General features: G+C 42.2%; 1 protein-coding gene across 1 annotated transcript; it reads right to left on the bottom strand.

Moving 5' to 3' along the window:
- Nucleotides 1-6,140: 6,140 nt before the first annotated feature.
- LOC307256459 (zinc-binding protein A33-like) lies at nt 6,141-14,361 on the bottom strand. The gene is made up of 6 exons (XM_080035416.1): nt 13,791-14,361; nt 12,928-13,023; nt 9,817-10,050; nt 9,605-9,627; nt 8,482-8,597; nt 6,141-7,640 (listed from the first exon to the last, which is right to left on the bottom strand). The coding sequence occupies exons 1-6, from the start codon at nt 14,316-14,318 to the stop codon at nt 7,075-7,077; spliced, it is 1,563 nt and encodes a 520-aa protein (XP_079891542.1). The 5' UTR covers nt 14,319-14,361; the 3' UTR covers nt 6,141-7,074.
- Nucleotides 14,362-14,607: the final 246 nt, after the last annotated feature.

Below are 14,607 nucleotides of genomic sequence, written 5' to 3'. Positions count from 1 at the left end.
GTTCACACACACACACACACACACACACACACAAACACACACCGACACACACTCCCTCCCTCCCTCTCTTTCTTTCTCTCTCTAGCACTAACCCTCCCCTCACCTCTCTCTTAGCCTCTTCCCTGCTATCCTTGTTTCTGGGGGTAGTAGCTCTTTTTTGTTTTAGTTTTGATTTTCTTTTATGAGCTAAAAAACCCCGAAAAAAGGTAGAGACAAGATACAGAGGATGTAGGATTTGTCCGCTTCCATAAAAAAAAAACAGCTCAGTTGAGACAGTTTTTGGACACAGGTCCAAAAACTGAAAAAAAAACTATGAAAATATAATTTTTTATAAATTAAATTAAAAGAAATAATAGACCAAATCCTATTTTTCTTCTGCCTCCTGTCTGTCTTAGTATTTCCTCTGGAAGCTTCCTTTAGTGTTGTTCCGTGCTGTGCTGCATATCTTCATATATCTGTTGGCGCAGGTGAGGTGGAGGTTTTTATCATCAGCTGTTTGTCTGTGCTCTGGGATTGAGTTGCTGCTGCCTCTGCCCCCCGGCTAGCTGTCTCCCGCTGCTTTAAGTGACACCCTATACCCCCTGAACTTTACCTCTCTCACGTTATCTACCTGTGACACCTCCACACCTCTCTCTCTCCTCTCCACACCTCCACATCCGCCTCTTTACCTTCCCGTCACAGGTAAACACTACACTGTCGTCGGTGTACGTGCATACTTTTTCATGAAATGTGCCTTTTCTACGCTACCTTCTCTCAGTCCAAATGTGTTTTTCTTTTTATCTTATATATACTACTACTGGCCTCTTTCTCGTGTCTTTTTCCAAATGTTTTTCTCTTCCTCTCATCCGTTCCTCTATCTTGTCACCATCATTTCCCCAATCCTGACAGTAATCCCCAATGCTCTCGCTTCTCCTTTTCCCCATCTCGCTCAATCTATCCGCCCTAAATCCCCTGTTCTCCCGCTCCGTCACATTAGGAGCCTTTGTTGTAACACAAATTGGATTCTTTTTGGAAGGTACACAGGTCAGCTATTCATTAAGCGACAGAGAGAGTAAGAGATGATAGAGAGTGAGAGAGAGAGAGAGGAATACAATATTCCCCGGTGGGTATGTGATGATGAAAGACTGTAGCTGAGCTATAACGCCTCACCTCATCGGCGCCCCGCATGCTTAATCTCATAGAGCAGGCATGGCTGAACACACGCAGGTGAACATGTCACCACTGACCTCTATTTTTAGAGACGGACAAAACGTTCACACAAGCATGTAACTACATCATTGGGTCCTTTCAACCGTCTGAAACAGCCTTGTAGCTCTGTGGCTTTTCCGACTATATAGGGAAACTAATTCCACTAAAAGGAGTAGCTTCTTTAAATATTTCACACACAATTTGTTTCCCCCTGCCTCCTCTCTCCATCCTTACAGTCTAAAAGGAGGACGTTGGAAGGTGTTTGGCAGCTTTGAGCAGATAAAGAGTTTCACTTTAACCCCTATTTTGTCCATTACTGCCTCCCATGAATCCCTCTCCTCCATCCCAATGAAGACACAATAAATAGCAATGTGTATCCCATCAAGCCATTCTCATCAACAACAAGACAGTTGAAACGGTTGACAGCTTCCAATAACTTAGAACCACACTAGACAAACTCACTTTTGGCCAGCTCAACGGACATTCAAAGAAGGAGTCATCAAAGGCTATCTGTATGCATGACTCTACAGTATGTTGCCCCCCATTTCCTACTTCTGTTGTAACAGTGTATTGTCTACCCCATTTTGCTCTACTGTTCCAGTTGTTTCTTCAATATTCTTTCTGTCACAAACCGGGTCAATCTCGCACACATAACCAACACTGCTACAAAATGTATCTGTCTCCCCACACACCCACGCCCATACTCTCAGAGCTCAATCTCAAGGCCATCACAGGCATCGCAATCACAATAGCACAGGACAACTCACACACCCACACAAATGTAATTTCATCATTCTGCCCTCTGGAAGCAGGAACAGTGCCCTTAGGAGCGGCACACAGATGAATCTTCCCAAAGAGAGGCAGACTGTTGACATATTTAAACAGCACTTGAAAACACACCTTTTTAACCAAGCCTATTCCAGCAGCTATTCATCAAATGTGCCTGCTGAACATGCGGTCACACATGCTGTTTTTTATGACTTTTTTTTCATGTATTTACTGATTTATTATAGATCTTTCTTTTCATGTTTAAAATACCTTTAATGCTTTTAAATGCTTTTTTTTAATTTAGTTAATCTTTAAAGAAAAATGCCTTGCTTTCTTTTAATCACCAAGCACTTCATATTTCTACAGTATTTTATCTTAGTGTTACTACTACTTCTTCAATGGATGTAAATGTATTACTGTAATTCACTTTGAGCTTAGAGCTGTATTTCTTGTATGAAAGGTGCTGTACAAAATAAGAAGTTTATTATTATTATTAAAGGTGCTATGAGGAACTTCTAATATTTCTGTAACAGTCAAATATTTCCTTTGATGATCACAAATTACATGTAACAGCAAACGAGACTATCAGTGCAAAGAATGCTATTTTTATATAGTTTTTCTTAATGCCTTTGTCATGGGTATACACTCACCCAGGAACAACAGCTGGCGTAGTAAAAACAACTAACGCTTTTGTGCAAAGGGGGTGAAAGTATTAACACAAACTTAAAGTTCCTCAGAGCACCTTTAACGTTAATATGAACAAGCTATTTTCCTGCATGTCCTATGTAGCCTATGTTATGTTTGTACTTCTGTTATTTACTGTTTATCTGTAGCCGTCCAGTTCATAATGTACAGTGTTGTGAAAAGTAATTTCCTCTTGGAGACAATGAAGTCTTAAGTAAAGTAAATGAAACTGCTTCCTCCTCAATGCCCCTCCTGCTTTCTCTCTGTCTGCCTCTACTGTTAACATGCATTAAACATTTCTCATTCAATCCGAAACAGACTCCGGTACTGGTGTATATTTTGGTCCCAGACTCGGGGTATAATGTATACTGTAACTCTCACGTTCCCTGATGAGGTTTCCATTAATCACTGCGACCCTGTCCCTCTCCTCATCCATTAATGATGGGAGGGGACATGAGAGGAACATTCTCGAGTGGAGGCAGAAAAGAGATCCGTTACAGAAAAGCTTTTTTTTGGGGGGGGGGGGGGTTGGGACAGATCAGTAAGAGAGGGAAGTTGGAGCAGGATGAACAGACTATTTGAAAAAGAGAGGGAAATGAAGGATGGAATGAAACATTGGGCATTTCACGGAGAAAGTGTGACTAAGCAGAAAACTTTAAGGGAACTTTTTTTTCCTCCTTGACCCTCAGTGACATCATTTAAAGGCCTACTTCACCGGTTTGAATATGAAGGTGTATTGAATTCTGAGATCCTATGTAGTATAAATGTGCGAAAGAAATTGAAATCGGTTCATCCTAGCCTGAGAAAAGGCAGAAAGAGTGTTTTTTTTAACCCTATATTTCTCTTTCTTACTTTGTAAATATTACTGTGATGTCTTTTACTGTGACATCACAGTAATATTTACAAAGTACGTTTTTTTTAACCCTATATTTCTCTTTCTGTGATGTCACGAGAAAGAGAAATATAGGGTTAAAAAAACTCTCTTTCTGCCTTTTCTCAGGCTAGGATGAACCGATTTAAATTTGTTTTGCACATTTATACTACATAGGATCTCAGAATTCAATACACCTTCATATTCAAACCAGTGAAGTAGGCCTTTAAAGACACGGGACGAAGATGAAGTGGCAGCACAGCAGTAATGAAGAAGGCAAACAGCTTGTGTTACCGCATGTTGACCCGCAATAATATCTAATTACAGATCAGGACGGTCAGAGGAGAAGGGGGTCGGCAACAGGTAAAGACCGGCAGCAGTCCATGGTTAAGGGCAAGATGACGCACAGGGATTAAGCAGACACGGAAAACCAGATACTTTTTTTTTTTGTCAGACTAACTTTCATTATTTATTTGTTCGTAACAGTAGGCACAGATGACCTAATTGCTCTATCGGGCATGATAGAACTGGGAACTCATTAACCCTTGTTTAACTGAAAGGTGAACGGATAATCAACTGATTATCCTGAGACAGAGATGGTAGATGGTAATCAAAGCAGCCATGAATTGTCAAGTGTCCACTTGACCATAGGCTCATTCCACTAGATCTGTGTCCTCAGGAAGATTCAGCCTCAGTTCTTGTCTTTCTTCTCTCGCTCTGTGTGAACGCTGTGCTTGAGTTTTTGCCACCTTCTGTGTTTGTACAGTCTCTTTACTCTCTTAATCATGGTGGAGAGGCGTTTGTGTGTTTGGAGGCACTTGGGTATTGCTCTATCTATGACTTTACAGGATTATAATATTTGAACATGTTAACAATAATCCTACTGAGAAGATTGTCCCGCTGGGAAAAATAATCCGGATTTTCCATATTGTCATTTTTGGCCTGTTGGTGATTTATTCATACAAAAGACATCCATTTAAATGTCCGTCCTGGAAAAGAGATCCCTCCTATATCGCTCTTCCTGATGTTCCTGAGATATTTCCATGTTAAAAGTTTTTTTTTTCTACTGTCAAACGATGGAGTGTTAAGTCAAGTCCCTTGAGGCAAATGTGTGATTCATGACAGTTTGATTAATTCAAACAGAAAATCCTGATAACAACTAATAAAAAAAAAGTTCTGAATTACATTTTGAAATTACATTTTCCGTATAAAGCTTTGAGTGGGCTGCAGTTGCTGGACATTGGCATCAATGCTGTTCATAAAAGCTCAAAGCTGAACAATAAAGATGAGGATCAGATTGCATTGAAAATTTGTTTGGAGTATACCCTCTGGTGGAAACAAATATAACAACAACCACAGTCAGAAATACTGTATTTCTTTGTTATAACTTCCAAAGGCAGAAGATAAGTTTTTTTTATGTAATTTTGTGTTGGATGGTTGGACATATTCAGCTAAGTGTCCCTGGCTAAATAAAGGCATAATATAGGTCCTTTATACACAACAGTTATAAAACAGTGAAACAGACGTGATGTTAAATTGTTAGCTATTCAAAACATGCAGTAAGTATATTGCAGCAAAATAAGTTAACACCGTTTTAAAACATGTGTAAGAGTCTTTCTACCAGTTAAAGGTGCCCTGTGGAGTTGTCCTTTAAACAAATAAAAGTCCTGTTAACATCCAGTGTAAAGTGTTAATAATTGTGCAAATCCTTGGGCTCTAACAGACTCATGTTGAAGGAATTTCCTTTCTCACAAAACATTTATAAAGCCAGGTTTTAAATGCTGCATGTTTTACATCCTTTACAAGGCCAACAGTCTTTACCTTCCGTGTCTATCTTGGCATGTTACCGTCACCCGTACATTAGTGGAATAATGCGACACCAATCGGTTGAATTGTCTATCACGAGTTTGTGCGTCCACGTGCAGGAGATAATCAAAACCACACTATATGAGGTCTAAAACTCCACTGGGACCCTTTAAGTCTTTGGTTAAATGAGCAAACAATGTGCCTTAACTCTTCTCTAATGAATTCAGAAAAAAAATACACAACCTTTAAGGCTACTCTTTCTTTGTCCGTCTCATTATCAACAAGTTAGTCTCTAAATATTCTGATCTCATCCCAAAGCCCATTCATTTGTGCTCAAAAGGTGAAGTGAGTGATATAGTATTTATGTTAATATACGTGTTAAATCGCTCTACATTCATACAGTGATCACTTATAGTGTGCACGCTTCTTAACACAGGTCTCTCAGTCACCCGCTCTGCATGTAATCGGCAAATTAACTTTTCTGGTATCCCACAACCTGATATCCAATCAGAAGAGAGAACGCTACAAACGGGCACGTCTCTCTGCCGGTGCACGCTCAGGGGGCGACAGAGGGGTGACTGTTTATGCGCCTACAATGGCGGAGCAGGTAAAAGTCTTTCCAATTGGGGTGCCCTTAGCTCAGCTGGTAGGGCGTCCCCCCCGGGCTGGGCCCAGCAGCAGACCCGGGTTCGATTCCCGCCCACGGTCGTTCTCTGCATGTCACTCCCCTCTCTGCCCTATTTCACCTCTTAACACTATCAATAAAGCATGAAAAATGCCCAAAAATATCTTTAAAGAAAAAGAAAAAAAAATCTTTCCCATGTCTGTTTTGATGTTTTTTATCATGTTTTATCGCACTTACGGATCTGAGATGATGCTAGATGACTCGCTGCTTGAAGACCGCAGTGCATTAATGTGGTGACGTGGGGATGAGGGAGGGGACTGCTAACTGCAGTCACTGACAGGAAGTTAGCTAAAAGTACCATTTCACTTACTGAACCTTTAAGCTGTATATCATAAGGAAACAGAATTAAGTGTAAACTTTAATAATGATTAAAAAAAATCCTCAAAGTGCTTGGCAGTGTAGTTTTTTGTTTTTTGTTGAAAACGTTATGACATTATACATGTTTGGGACTATTTTCATGTGCAGATTAATAAACACTAGATTGACTGGTGCACAAAAGAGTGCAACATGTTGGATTGAAGCATTATTTTGTTCACCAGTCACTCAAATGCACGAACGCATCAAATGCACGAACGCATCAAATGCACGAACGCATCAAATGCACGCTGACAGGCCTTAAATGCAAACTTCTGTACTGCAATGTTATGTTGAATGTACAGCATGAATTTCGGGTCCGGTCTTGAGGGCTTAATGTGTGTATTTTATATGATGTTGTAAATGGAGTTGATTTGATGCATGACAAATTTCAGACTTGCTCTGACAATAAAGTAACATCGTGTCGTAGTGAAGGTTCATGACAGCAGCACGGCTTCGAGGGATGTGGTCAAAATAAACTATTGGGCCCATGTTCATTGTAACAAAAGGAGCATGTAATTTAGTTCAACAATGTAGTTCATTGATGTGTTTGTTTCCTTTGCAAATGAGCTCTTTGGCACAGATGATGTTAGTGAGACCACTTCATTGATTAGAACAAATGTAGAATATCAACAGCCATGTCCTTCAAAGTGTCATACATTTGATCCTTTTAGTAGTTTCATCAATGTCATAAGGTTGTACCTTCAGAATGCACGTCTTAAGCCCAGTGTGGCTTCACTATGCTGAGGCACTCGCGGTTGCGCCCGTTGATAATGGGCCAGGGATTGAAGTATGGGAATACGGGCTCACTGAATTTGGCATCGTAGAAAGTGAAGAGGTGGCTCATGTCTCCCGCGTCGTAAAAGCCCACTTCACCCCGACTGTAGTCCAGAAACACCCCCACCCTGCTGGGGGGTTTGGAGGGATGTAACAAGCTCTCGTCTAGGTCGGTGCACGCTTCGTAATCGCTGGTGCCGTCGCAGTTGTCCCTCAGCACCAGGGTCCAGAAGCCGTCATCTGGGCAGAGGCTGATCTCATCCTTCCTGTTGACGGAGGCTGTGGCCACGCCCAGACCCCACGCTGTCTTGGAGCCCACGTCCACCTCCCAGTAGTGTTTGCCAGAGGAGAAGGCTTCAGAGCCCAGCACGATGTTGTAGCGGGTGAAGCGCTCCGGGTTGTTGGGCAGGTTTGGTTTGATGTTTCCCACCTGGACACTGGTGCCACAGGAGGAGACCCAAAGGCAGGGGTAGGCAGTGTTTGGGTCGAGAGTCACCACTGTGACAACTGAAAGAAAAACAAAAGTTAAAAATGGAACAATGCAACAACTAAAGACAGGCTCACACTACACGACTTTCAAAGATCACTGTACAGTTCATACCACACAACCTTCTGCCTTGTAAGAGGGCGTCTTGGGTCGCTGTGGTTTAAAAACTACCTGACGGATCGGGGTCACATACCATATGCCTATGATCTGTGTCGGCGATTTTCAGAACCGGTTGGCGAGTGGAAATATGTTGTCTTCTGAACTATGCTTAACATGTGCTTACCGAGTGACCCGAGAAACACCTTGGCACTGACCTTCAACAAGATACTTAACGCCTACTTGCTCAATGAGTGTAAGACGAGCCAGGTAAGCTCCTTGATACAAATCAAATATACATGAGATAGAAAACTGTGATGTCATTCCAGATTGATTAAATGCAGTATTTGTGTCTTGTGTTACAAGATCAACAACAACAACAACGTGTGACGACAGGTCATTAGCAAATGACCTGAAAATACGTCTTCGCAAACCTGACCTCCATCCAACGACAGATGCGATTAAGTTCAGGCCGCAGATACGGTCTCATGTTCGAGTACCAAATACAAAGAGGAAGCCAACTTCTTTTAAAAAGGAGCACTCCACCAAATCTACATGTTAAAGTCAATGAAAACACCTGTTTAATGTATTCAGTCTTAGAAAATAACTCTGATTAGGATCTTGGCCTGGTCTTGGAGACTGCAAGTGTTGGAAGACAAAGAGTTGCAGTAGGATCCAGTATTTTTGGACCTGGACTGGTGTAAATCTAGGATAAATGGAAGAGCAATTTCTCTTGTCTGAGTGTGTTTATTTGTTTCTTTATACCTGGCTGAAAAAGTGAGGTCATTTTCCTCCAGGTTCTGTACTGTAAAGGGCCCAGGAACTCTCCCGTCTGCAGATTGACAGACACCTCTGGGGGGCGCTCAAACAAGCCCTCAGCCCTGACAGAGAGAGAGAGAGAGAGAGAGAGAGAGAGAGAGAGAGAGAGAGAGAGAGAGAGAGAGAGAGAGAGAGAGAGAGAGAGAGAGAGAGAGAGAGAGAGAGAGAGAGAGAGAGAGAGAGAGAGAGAGAGAGAGAGAGAGAGAGAGAGAGAGAGAGAGAGAGAGAGAGAGAGAGAGAGAGAGAGAAAGTCATTTAAGGCAAAAGGCGGCACAAGAAAAAAGTCTCTTCATCTCTTGACTGTTATTTTTCTTACTGATTTATTGTGTTTGTGATATGCTTTAACTTGTATCTTTGCCATCAACCTGCCAAAGGGACTAAGGATGTAAATAAGTCACTCTGAAATCTAAAGATGGACTTTCATTGTGACTGCTTTGATGGACACACAGTCAAAGAAAAGTAATGGTGCCATGTTTATCAAAAGTCCTTTTACAGCTGTCAAGAAGCTGTACACTAACAAAGAAAGTCAAAGTGATTAAGAGATGAAGAAGTTACATATTATTGCCAATTATCAAAAAACGGTTTGCTCATATTAAATACTAAAAGCCACAAAAAAATAAACATTGAAAATTCTTCTCTCTTTTACTTAGACAGTTTATTATTAAGCCAAGTAAAGTTTGTTGATGTTCAAGTCAAATCTTCACATCTATCTACATTTTTGGCTATGCCTGAGAACACACATGAAAAGGAAACCCATCCTCTAAGCTCTAACTATTCCTAAATGGAAAGAATGTCAGATCAACAACAACGTTTACATAATTATTCTGTCAATAACTGCTGCGCTTTCTGCTTCCTCGTGGCCTCTAGCTTGTGACAAAAATGATGACTCTATAAAAACATGATTATGCCCCAGCTTCCTGTTTCAACAAGACTTAAGAGAGTTAATACATAATTCATATGAATATGTATGTCATACGTGGAGACGGAAGCGGTCACAACCTAGAAATGAGTCAGTAACTCTACTAACAATTCGCTGCTGTCGGATGATGGAAATGAAGATAAAACTCACCCTCCAATGAAGTCTTTGATGCCCTGAAATAGACAAGATAAGAACAAGCCATCAAAACCATGTTTACAAAATGCTGCAGCCTTTGCTGTAACATGCAGATACAATCTCTGACACAGTGTAACTATATATCTCGGTATTTGAAAGTGTTTTTTTTTTTTTCATGCAACTGATACTCGTGTTCTTGAAATACGTGGCCCTCTTCTCTCTGTTACCTTGAGTTGCTCTGGGTTTTCTTCTTCCGTCATTTTGTGGCAAAGTTGCTCGGCCGTGCTTTCCAGCTGGCTGATTTGCTCCGTGGTCTGAGTGAGACCCTCCTCCAGGTGTTTGAGCTTCTCCTCTTTCTGCCTCTTCAGTTTGTCCCTGATGCGTTCCTCTTCCTCCATCAGGAACTCCCTCATACGACTGAACTCTGCACTGACCAGTTCCTCCACATCTCCGGCATGCTCCTAAAAACACATTGGAAGACTCCGGTCAGCCAAAAAAACTTAGCAGTTTTCATGTCTATCTTTCAACTGTCTGAAGCATGGCATTACTATGTGTGCCGGACCCCTCAACAAGGGCCAAACTTAATGTTGTTTTTCCATTTATCTGACTGCCTCTGTTACTGAAACCAATATCATCTAAATTTACTAAAAACATAGGAAAAGTACAACTATAGTGTGTAAATGCTGTCGCCCCCATGAGGAATTCTGAGTAATTACAACAACACTGTCAGCGCATCTACATGAGGTAAGCCTACGGTGATCACGCATGGATTTGATTCCTTCTGCTGTACATCCAGGTTTTTTTCTTAGCAGTAGAATCAACAACTGAAACATTCCTTGGGCGCTTCTTGAATTCCTGCACCAGTGTCAGGGGGGGGGGGCGACACCAGTCTGCAAACGCTGCCAAACTGAGGAATACAGAGGGGGTTTTGTGGAGCTGATAGGCTTAATCAACTTTGTGTCAACTCATTCGGCAACGGCTTGAATGTAACAGACATTCATTTATATTGTATGAAAAAGTTACGCAATATAGCTTTAATTTCTACTTGGGTTTCAAAAGGAAAAACCCCACCGCTGCTTATTTCATTACAGGCCACATCGTCACTGAATCACACAGGGAGGATAAGTGTTGCTTTGCTGCTCTGTTAGGGTGAAATGTTCAAACATGTTGCCCTTCTAGAAACCAGAGGAACGGGGAATGCTGGAGCAAAAGGGGTCAACTATGTCGAAAGAAGATTTGACTTTCAGGGACTGAATCATAACCTACTGGTACTTTTAGTTCTTTTGAAATACCTTGTGTTTTCCTTGTGATTTGTATATTTAGACAGATACGTCTGCCCCTATAAACCTGAATAGATTTGATATGGTCAGTGGCAGAATGGAATTAAGTAGTACTCGGGTATTTCCATTTCATGACACTTCATACTCTGCTCCAATGCAATTATCTGAGAGCTTAAGTTACACATGACAAGCTTATTAAATATGATGGAGTATTACAGGTCTTACAGGTTAAATTACAAACAAGGCTGGATCAGGTCAAATCATCTCCACCTTCAATAACTACAACAATCAAATGCTACTCACAAATTAATTAACATTGATAATATAAAGCTGCGCCATTTTTCTGCGTTGATTTCTTTTATTTTTAATATATTAAGTACATTAAGGACATAATACCCCTGTTATTTTACTTGAAAGGATTACTCCACCAATTCGGTATTGCAATCCTGTAACATTGTCAGACTCACAATGGACGGTTTATAAAAAGGATAAAAATTAATGCAGCACAACCAGGCTTTTATATTATGTAAAATGCGGCTCCTACATTACCCACGATGCAACTCGACAGCACTGTAGGTGATTCTGCTGTTTTGCTTGTAGCTGCTGGTGTAGCCTCCAGCTGCTAAACTTCAGGCAGAGATGAGGAATAGGCTACAGCGATCTTCTAAGATCATTTATTCATTCTGTCTCTAGTGACATAATTTGAGACCATATATCAGATTTTGCTCAGATTCCTGTGGAGCCACAAAACAAGGTTCTTCCACAAGACTTTTGAACTAAACAGACTTTGATAATAAAAATATAATAAAATCGATTCAGGATTTTTTTATTTAGGAATTTAATCATTGTAGTATTGATACCTTTACTTTTGAAAATGATATAATACATTGCTATAGACTAGAACATGTTCTGCAGATAGACATGCATACAGGGTTAGGGTTAGGGTAAGTTATGGGCACAAACATTTGTGCCCATAACTTACGAAGAGAGAGTTGCAGATAAATTCACATTGACAAACTTCCTCTTGACCCACATCCTGTCATACTGACTGAGAAACAGAGAAGTAAAAGTCTGAGGATGTGCACATAAACTGGGTCAAACAGACAGACACACAGAGAGAGAGAGAGACAGGAAACACATTCTGAGACCTTCAGACAGGATAGAGAACTCAGTTCATAGTAACCTAGAGCAGCAGAGACACTCCCACACAGCAAACATACTACACGCATATCTCTGTTTGACACACAGACATACTAAACACACACACACACACACACACACACACACACACACACACACTCAGACCTCTTTTTGAGGTGAATGCTATGTGGGTGGAAACGAGCGACCTAGCCTCATTTCTGTCAGATGTTATCTCTTTATGGTTTAGGGTGTGTGACATGCGGTTACACTTGTACATGCTGTACATACTAGTGTGTGCGTGTTGTGTGTGTGTGTGTGTGTGTGTGTGTGTGTGCGTGCGTGTGTGTGTGTGTGTGTGTGTGTGTGTCAGCCTGGGAATAGAGTGTGAGACTGACCAACACGACGTGGCGTGTGTGACTGTTTATTATTCACGTATTAAAATCCAGTTTGTAAAAGAACATGAGAATCTTCACGTTCAAAACAACGCTGAGGGAAAACCTTGTGTGTCATAATTGAAATGAGTCATCAATCATTCCTGTCTGTCTGACAGCTAAAGGGGGAGGAATGCAGGTGAGTGTTAATGCTTAACCACCAGAATTTCTGGTTCTCTCCGTCTGTCTGTCTGTCTGTCTGTCTGTCTGTCTCACTCACAATAAGTAGTTATTTTGCTTATGTAATGATGACCAAGTTCGCTGTAGGAAATGTGAAGCAACTTAGATTTATTGAGGACAACAGCCTGGAGGATTGTTTTGTTTTTTGCTTCTTTCACAATCCATCACAAACAAACAGCACACACACACACACACACACACACACACACACACACACACACACACACACACGCACACGCACACGCACACACACGCACACGCACACACACGCGCACACACACGCACACACGCACACGCGTCTTGATACCTTAATGAGGAGGATCTTCTCATTGGTCTGCGTTTGGAAGAGCTTGGCCTCCTCCGTCTGTACGTGAACCCTCTCCAGAGCGACAGACAGTTTGTCCTAAGTTGGTGGATGGCAGAAATAGACAATCACATGCCAAAAGTCGTTCAAGAGAAATCAGTGTCACATTAATCACATTACACCCTAAAACGAAGGGGTAACTTGATTGGTTCCTCGCCCTGAACAACATGGTCATCTTTAATGGGAGTCATCTGATGCCCAGTGTTTGTTCCCGAAGCTGAACTCTCTGAACAACACATTTAATGTAAACAAAAGTGGGAATTCAGCACCAGTTTAAAAAAACAAACACGTTGAAACACACACAGAGGCCTCTCAGTGTGAGTTTTCAAACAAACTGAAGATGGTCAGCTCCGGGGGAAAAAAGTAGTCTGGGTCATAAGCGTTCACACTGGGCTGTTGAATTCCTGAAAAACACAAAAAAAACAGTACCCAAAGGCTGCTGGGGCAAACAGGGAGAACAGAGGGCCTTTAAAATGAGACTGTCATGTCACAGGGACCGCTCTGGGTTGATCAAAACAGCTTAAATCTAAAAAGTACATTTAATGTAATCCAAATAAGGAGGAAAGGGGTGTTAAACTAACCCTAACCCTTGCATGGGGGAGCATGGCACTCCCTAAAAGTTAGCCCCAAAGTTTAGTGATACATAGCCTTATTACATTGACCAAATAATGATGTCAAGACTGTCATCGCCAAGAACTAAATCTCAGAAAGTAGGCTTCACACACTTGGTTTTCAGATGAGATGTTGACATAAGCCTATACCTTGGGCCCAAAAAGATAAGAGGTTTGTCAGACAGAAAAACACACCTTGTAGTTTTCAAAGGCCTCTGTAATCGGGATGACATTGTGGGTCTTGTGGTCCCGGGACATGCCGCACACCAGACAGATAGGCAGCTGGTCGTCCTCGCAGTACAGCTTCAGCTTCTCCTCATGCTCCTCGCACATATCCATACCCAGGCGCGGCCAGTGCCCGACGGACGAGGCCACGCTGTTCATGCTGGAGCCCCGTACCCACTCCTCCGGCTCCTCCAGCTCACCTTCCAAGTACCAAGCACCACTACCACCTATCCCACCATGGTGGTCCATGGCCCCGGCTCTGCGCACGCTGTCCACGACGTTACACAGGAGCGAGTTTGGTCTCGGCAGACGGGCGCACGACTTTCTACACTTTGGGCAAGTCGACAACTCGTCCGCCTTGACTTCCCAACACTGGAAGATGCACACCTTGCAAAAGTGGTGTCCGCACTCGAGGATCACCGGATCGTGGAACAGCTCCAAACAAACCGGGCATGTGAGCTCCGACTGCAGCTCCTCAAGCGTGTGGGCCTCCGCCATTCTCGGCACTAGCGCACATAGTCCTGAAAGCAAAACTTCTGATGGCAACACTTTGACGAGTAAAAAAAGATTCCACTGCCGCTCTCTTCCGTTCACGCTGAGAGAGGGCGTGGTCTGAGGCTGACAGCAGGGCAGAGTTTTCACGGAAGAGACGGAGGGCGTGCAGCAACAGGCTCGGTGCCGATGGAGCGGCTCCAACAGGGCGCGCAGTCTTTATGACCTCCCTCTGTGCCAAACAGTTTTTTCTCCGTATTTCATAATTGAGAAAAGAAAAATGTCACTTTCTGAT

This window comes from Ammodytes marinus (genome assembly GCF_949987685.1).
Source record: "Ammodytes marinus genome assembly, chromosome: 10".
Classification (NCBI taxonomy): domain Eukaryota; kingdom Metazoa; phylum Chordata; class Actinopteri; order Uranoscopiformes; family Ammodytidae; genus Ammodytes; species Ammodytes marinus.
This window is presented reverse-complemented; position numbering and strand designations above follow the sequence as displayed.

Coding starts and splice junctions, on each gene's coding strand:
- LOC307256459 (XM_080035416.1), bottom strand. CDS start 14,318: ATGGCGGAGGCCCACACGCTTGAGGAGCTGCAGTCGGAGCTCACATGC. Junction 8,598..9,604: donor ATCAAAGACTTCATTGGAGG/GTGAGTTTTATC, acceptor TCTCTCTGTCAG/GGCTGAGGGCTTGTTTGAGC. Junction 7,641..8,481: donor GACCTCACTTTTTCAGCCAG/GTATAAAGAAAC, acceptor TTTTTCTTTCAG/TTGTCACAGTGGTGACTCTC.